The following is a 7,321-nucleotide window of genomic DNA, read 5'->3' on the forward strand; positions in this document are numbered from 1 at the left end:
GGTGTGGGGGAGGGGTCAAGGTCAGGAATGCAGGCTACCGGGCCCTGCCCGAGAAGGATCAGGAACAGGGCTGACACCTGCATTTTCTCTTGGCAAGTCTGGACTTCTCTCCTCTCTCAGAGTCTCTTTGTTTCTGGCTCTTTGGACCAGCATCTCTCCTCCATCATTCACGTAGTGAACTGGGGTTGCCCCACAGCCCAGGAGTTTCTATCCTGGGAGCCAAGCCTAGAACTAGACCTTCCACCCTAATAACACAGCCCTAGAAGGGCAAATCCAAAGTCATGGTTTGGGCAGGTTCCCATCCCCAATCAGCAGTTCCCCTATCCCAGGGTCAGGGCACAAGTATAGGTTTGGGCAGCCCTGGTCTCCAAAACTGAGCCTCTTCAAAAGTGTTTCAGAGCACTTTCAAGCACATCAAGTTGTAATTACTGTTAGAGAAATTGGGAGAAATACATTAAAGTGTCAGAGTGCAGGCAAGGCATGGAATATATGAATTTTGTTTTATTTTGCTTTTGTTCACTTTTGGGGGCTTGCTTCCTCCCACCAAGTGATGTATATTGACCCTTCTTCCCCTCTTCCCAAGCAGAAGCTAGAGGTGCCTCTAGTCTGGGTCAAGGTCATAGTGTAGGAAGGGCGGGGGGGGGGCGTGACGATGGTTGTGCCATGAGGGCAAGGTCCCTACTCCTAGGAAGATCTGAGGCGCTGAGAACAAAAATCGTCCACTGCACACCCTTCTGATGGGGGCACTTTCCTAGCAAACCCAAGAGAGTGGGTGTAGAATGTAGAGTGGAGCAACTTTGTAGAGAAACCCATGGTTTACCAAAAAGCTGCTGCTGGTTTTTTGTTGTTGTTGTTGTTTTGGTCTCGATGTTTAATTAGTTGGATATTCTAGAATTTGGACTTTTCCCTATTCAAGTAGGCTAACTGAAATGGTTTGTTTTACTTATTAATTAAAAATGTATCCCAGGATCATTGAGTTTCAGAAACAGGAAAAAAAAAAAAAAAAAAGAAGAAGAAGAAAAGGAAATGGGGGAAGTCCTGTCGGGCTTTCAGCAAGTATAGGGCTTTCTCCTGTGGGAACCCCCACAGCAGCATCTCTCTCTGCTTGGATGCTTCCAGGCATGGAGAACTCTTTTTTTTTTTTTTAAGGAAGTCCATCCCACCCATCCCCCACTGCTCAAAATCAGCGCTGTCAGAGCTCAAAAACAGAGCCCCCCCCTTCCTCCCAGACCCAGGACTCCCAGACACAGGGCTGGTATTTGCTCGTGAGCCAAGAAATCCTGAGCCATCCTGGCCACCGGAACAGCAAAGCCCAGTGTGGTCATTTCCTAACGTAACAAAACATAACATCACATCATGGTGATTTACACTTCCACAGCACATTTATGAGAACAAAAAATTTTCCCGAATGGGGTCTCAGAGTGGTACCTTGGAGAATGTAAGTGTGTGCTGATCTCCTTCCTCTCTCCTGGTATTGAAAGATGTAGGAAAACTTGAAGACCCTCAAAACAGACTTGCCATCAAACAGCTCATCAAAGAGATTGGGGAGCCTCGAAATTATGGCCTAACGGAAGAAGAGAAGGCCGAGGAGGAGCGGAGGGCTGCAGAGGAGAGGCTGGCCAAGGAGGCCATGGAGGAGGCGGAACGGGAGCACAGGGAAGCCGTGGAGCTGGCGGAGAAGATCGCCCGCTGGGAGGAGTGGGTGCGTGAGTGTGTGCGCGGGTCTGGGGGCGGGACGCCAAGCCATTTTGGCAGCTGCACTTCCCATCCTGCTCCTAGAGAAATGTCATGGAAATACCCAAGCATGTGTTTGTGTTTGTTTTGGTTTTGGTTTGTTTTGTCATATGCCAATTTCCTAAAAGGTGCCCGTGGTCTTTTGCTTGGGATAAATAATTGCAATAGCACCTAGCCTTCACCAGGAGTACTGATAATCCAGATTCTTGTAACTGGGTCCCATGGTGCCGTAGGCCAACCTTGGGATTTCCTCTGATTTTCCTCCATTTACACATCTCACCTGGATGGTCAGCCTCGTTCACCCTCTCGATTCCCCAAATCATGGATTCCTGCCTATTCTGCTACTGAAAATCGCACTCAGAACCTCCCACAGCTCCTCACTTCTGATCAGGGTCGGAGTTTCTCGCTGGAATCATGGTGCCTCCTCCCTGGTCTCCCCGCTGGGCTCTTGTCCATCTCCAGCCTGTTCCCAAGCTGCCGCTGGCGGTCCTTCTAATGTACAGACCCACGTGGGCAATTCCCTGTGCAAACGTTTCACAGGCTTCCATCACCATGAGACTCGTTATTGGGGCCTTCCAGGTTCTGGCGTGATGCATTTCAACAACACACAGTGTCTGCAGCTAACTTCCTTATTTGCTTTGAGTCTTTCCTAAAAAGCCCTCTTTCCAAGGAAGCCTTTCCTGCACACCATATTTAAAATGTCAACCCCTGCGTCTCCCCATCGCATGGCCTATCCCCTTTTATAGGTCTCAATTTCCCTCTTTGCACTTATTCTCAGAGACTATATATTTTATATATTTATCTTACTGTCTTTTCTCTGCACAGAATTTAAATCACATGAGGACAAGGATTTTTTTCTATTGCTGTTCAATACCACATGTCCAATGCCAAGAACTGTGCTTGACACTCAACTTGAACTTGACTTGAACTTAACAGACACTCAACAAATATTTGTGGAAGGGACGGGGAGATGAAGGATGTCCTTAAGCACACATCTTTGGGTGCCCGATTATCTCCTTAGCATGAATTCCTGAATTTTGTTAGGTCAGACTACACGTGGTGTAATTTTTGATACATATTTCGAAACTACCTTCTAGCAAGGGTAGAGCAGCTCACACCTTGTCTACCAGTGGCTTTCCCTACACTTCCTCCAATGCTGCTTTCTCAGTTTTGCTCACAAAATATCAACCAGATAACCAAAACCCCATCCCATTGCTTTAATGTTCATCTCTCGGGTCAGGCATGTACCAACTCTGCCTTTGTTCATTGGCATTTCTATTTCTCATGTTGCACGTTTTCTCTGCCCATGTTTGGGCGGTATGTTCTTTTCTTAGTATTTTGCAAGAACAGCTCCCGATAAGGTAGTGTAGTCATAGAAACAGGAGGGGGCTCATGAGACAAGGGTCTCCCAGGCTGTGTTGCTAGAGTCAAAGTCTCACTCCTTCTCTGGGTAGCTTTGTGGTTCTGTACAGATTTCTCTCTGTGTCTCCGTTTCTCCATCTGTGAGAGGAGGAGGAGGATAGTACCTGCTTCATACAGTGATGGGGTGATGAGTCAGTTATGTGCAGATGTATGCAAATTGTGTTCCTCTCGTGATAGCCTAGCTTTTTATAATCTGTTGCAAATGTTTTTTCTCAACTCATCATTTATGTTTTGACAGCATTTATGGTGTGTCTTCTGGACATAGAGAAGTTTTATTGTTGTGTGTAGTTAAATCCATCAGTCCATTTCCCATGTTGGTTTATGGATTTACTGTCTTGCTGGGAAAAATGCTTTTTTAACAGATAATATCATCTAGGACTCTTTATCTTGCAAGTGACAGAAAAGCAAACTCAATATGGCTTAGAAATAAAGAAAACTTAACGATTCACTCAAATCAAGTGGGGGGCGGCAGGTAGAGCTGGCTTCAGGCAAGGCTTGATATGTGACTCAGATGATTCATCAAGGACCTGGGGTCCCTATCTGTGCTCTGCTCTCCACTCTAGCATCATCCTTGGGTTCTACCTCATGTGCTTCTCCTTTATTAATATCCACGGGCAGGAGGTGGGCTGGACTGATGGGATTAAGTCCCACCTAAACTACCAGGCTAAGAAGGGAGATTTCTCAAAGGAATCTGGAATTACTATTCCCAAGAGAGGAGGGACCATATGCCAAGCAAGGAATAACACGTGTTCACCAGATGAATACCTTCTAGACTTTCTATTAGCACTTCTGTGATTCTTTCCCTCATGCCTTTCTTCCCCCGCTCCGGCTCTTTCTTCATCTGGGCAGCTAGAAATTATCTTGATTTAAGATGTGAGTTTGGGATCCAGTTTATTATTTTCTAGCACACTAAGCAGTTGTTACAACACCATTTATATCTTTTCTCTGCTGTTTGCGATGCCAACTTGATCATAATCTAGTGGCCACGTACAGCAGTATTGGGTTCCAATGTACTCTGGGATGAATCAGGTGAATGTGTTCTCCCCTTTCTGTTTACCCCAACCCCCAAATGTTCTATTTGTAGAATAAGCGACTAGAGGAAGTGAAAAGAGAAGAAAGAGAACTACTAGAGGCCCAGTCTATTCCCCTGAGAAACTATTTAATGACCCATGTGATGCCAACCCTGATGCAGGGTCTGAATGAGTGTTGTAAGGTCAGACCGGATGATCCCGTTGATTTTCTGGTAAGAGATATTTGTTTTACTATCAATTTGAAATTAAAAGATGCCCAAATCTGGGGCGCCTGGGTGGTTCAGTGGGTTAAAGCCTCTGCCTTTGGCTCAGGTCATGATCCCAGGGTCCTGGGATCGAGTCCCGCATCGGGCTCTCTGCTCAGCAGGGAGCCTGCTTCCTCCTCTCTCTCTGCCTGCTTCTCTGCCTACTTGTGATCTCTGTCTGTCAAATAAATAAATAAAATATTAAAAAAAAAAAGATGCCCGAATCTAAACAAAAAGCTAGTTGAGATAGAGAAAGCATTGTGTCTCGTTTTTTTTTTTTTTTTTTTTTGAGAAATAGCCTCTTAAGACCTTCACAGTGTATAGTAAGATTTTCTTACTTCTTTGAAAGTAAAGATTTATGTACTTTTATTTTGAAATGATAAACAGTAGTAGTACTGTCTTCTAAACTGATGTGTCTTTTTTTTCCTCTCTTTCAATTATAGGCAGAGTATCTCTTCAAGAACAATCCTGAAACGCAGTGAAAATTTAAAGATTGGGTGTGATACACCTTTAGAGTTAGAGATGAGGTTAAAATTGTGATTTGGAATTCTGCTTGAAAAAAAATGCTTTTCCAGTTTTTGGAAAATTCTTTGTTTTCCCTCTAAGCAAATACTTTATTTTTTCTTAATACTTTATAATTTTGGGGGGCCAATACTTTATTAAGTAGAATCATTATAAAAAGCTGATGGCAATGAGTGACTTTGTTAAAGAACTGTATTTTAAAGGTAAATTGATGAAGTATCTGTGTATAGTTCATAGGACAAATATTGATATAACATTTCATTCTTAGTCAAAGTGTTCTGCACACTTGGATTTACAGTAATTTATAGCATGAAGAGAATCAGACTGTATATTATTTGAACATGTAGGCTAATGACTTTACATAGTTTGCTATTGCCCTAGTGCCAATGGTGTCAGAAAGAAATGACAATGGTTTATGCTTTGGTGACTCATGCTAAGTCAGATGTCATTGGTTTCCAGGGGTAAATTTTTGAGTTCAGGGTCAGTATCTTAAGCAATGAGTCATAGAGAGAATTATAAACCTTTTGGTAGAAAAAAATACCATAACAGAATAAATAATCCTAGTATTTGTGGTAATTAAAAGTTAAATATTTTCAACAAACTTTATAATATAGCCATAAGTATTCAATCCCTATGGTCTTTTCCAGCTTGAAAAATCCCATAATTCCCAGAATTATACACTATGAGAAGTTACACTGAATGAGAAATGTATTAAAATATATTTCATCTTGGGCACCTGGGTGGCTCAGTCCATTAAGTGTCATCCTTTGGTTCAGGTCGTGATCCCATGGTCCTGGGATAGAGCCTGAGTCCCCTGCTCAGGGGAGAGCCTGCTTCTCCCCTCTCTCTGTCCCCCCTCGCCCCTTTGCCCCCCTGCTCTTACTTGATCTCTCTTGCTCACTCTATCTCAAATACATAAATAAAATCTTAAAAAAATAAAATATATTTCATCTCTTTAAATAATGTAATTTGAATATAACGGCACTGTTTTTTTTTTATTATTATTATAGTAAAATACATACAACATAACATTTACCACTGCGACCTTCTTAAAATGTACAAGTCGGTGGCACTAGGTGCATGGGTTGTATTTATTCCATGAAAGGGAGGTATATGCAAAACGACTTCCTAGGGCTGAGGGAGCAGGAGGACCAAAGAAAAAGGCTGACAAGCCCAGCTTGACAAGAAATGGTTTATTAAGGAGATTTATGGACAGAAGTATGTCTCAGGGTAGTCCCTAGACCAGTAGGTCCCCAACCCCCCCCCTCCCCCCCCTCCCCCACCAAGAGCTGCTTTTATAGCCCTAGAGGCTGGAAGTCCACCCAATCAGAGAATAGGTGTCTGTTGGGGCACATGGGTGGCTCAGTCATTGAGCTTCTGACTGGATTTCTGCTCTGGTCATGATCTCAGGTTGTGAGACTGAGCTCCACTGGGGGTGGAACCTGCTGGCCCTCCCTCTTTCTCTGCCCCCTCCCCTTTTAGAACAACAACAATGACAAAGAATAGGTGTGTCAGAGTCCTATTTCCAGGGCAGATCATGGACATTATGCCCTAAGGGTGTGCTTAAGGGTGTGATTAAACAAAAGGAAAGAATGTGAGTGAAGGCTTGAGCTCAAGAAGAGTTGTCTGATTGTCTACCATCAGCATTTGCTCAAGATGGTGTTGGCCTCACACAGCCCTGGATAAGCATTATCACTACCTAGTTTTAGAACCTTTCCATCACCCCAGTGGAAATCCTGTACCCTGTACTATCCCTTCATCCCAGCTCCTGGCAACCACTAGTCTGCTTCCTGTCTCTACAGATTTGTTTCTTCTGGATATTTACATAAACAAAATCGCTCAATATGTGGCCTTTCGTGTCTTCTTTCATGGGCATATCTCCAAGGCTCATGCCGTGGCATGGATCAGGGCTTCATACTGTTGATGGCTGAATAATATTGTACTGTACAAATGCACCACAGGCTCTTGAACCATTCATTTGTTGAGGGACAATTTGGGTCATTTCCATCTTTTAGACACCGTGAAATGATGCTATGCATATTTGTGTACAGGTTCTTGTTTGAACAGCTGGTGTCAATTGGGGGGGCAGATACCTAGGAGCGGAATTGCTATCACACTGTAATTCTATGTTTAACTTCCTGAGGAACTGCTGACCATCTCCACAGTAGCTGCATCATTGCCACTCCCACCAGCGATGCAGGAGGATTCCAATTTCTCTGCATACTTAAGCTTGTTATTGTGTGTGTGCACGTGGGGTGTGTGTGTGCACATGCCAGTGATGCTAATGGGTCTGAAGTGTGTCACACTGTGACTAAGCATGTTTACACATGCCTGCTGGCCATGTGTATATCTTCTTTGGGAGACATG

The 7,321-nt window shown here is 43.8% G+C and overlaps 1 protein-coding gene across 5 annotated transcripts in view; it reads left to right on the forward strand.

Annotated features, from left to right (window-relative positions):
- The window catches only part of AK7 (adenylate kinase 7), a 76,997-nt gene extending 70,200 nt beyond the window's left edge, over nt 1-6,797 (forward strand). For all 5 annotated transcript variants that reach the window (XM_013057414.2, XM_013057415.2, XM_045073423.1 and 2 more), the window contains 3 exons: nt 1,482-1,702; nt 4,241-4,399; nt 4,876-6,797. In XM_013057414.2, the coding sequence (XP_012912868.1) occupies nt 1,482-1,702; nt 4,241-4,399; nt 4,876-4,914 (419 nt within the window). In that variant the 3' untranslated portion in view covers nt 4,915-6,797. The remainder of the gene's footprint in view (nt 1-1,481; nt 1,703-4,240; nt 4,400-4,875) is intronic.
- The last annotated feature ends 524 nt before the right edge of the window (nt 6,798-7,321 follow it).

This window comes from Mustela putorius, unplaced genomic scaffold (genome assembly GCF_011764305.1).
Source record: "Mustela putorius furo isolate JIRA1106 unplaced genomic scaffold, ASM1176430v1.1 tig00000129_pilon_pilon_pilon, whole genome shotgun sequence".
In the NCBI taxonomy this organism is placed as follows: domain Eukaryota; kingdom Metazoa; phylum Chordata; class Mammalia; order Carnivora; family Mustelidae; genus Mustela; species Mustela putorius.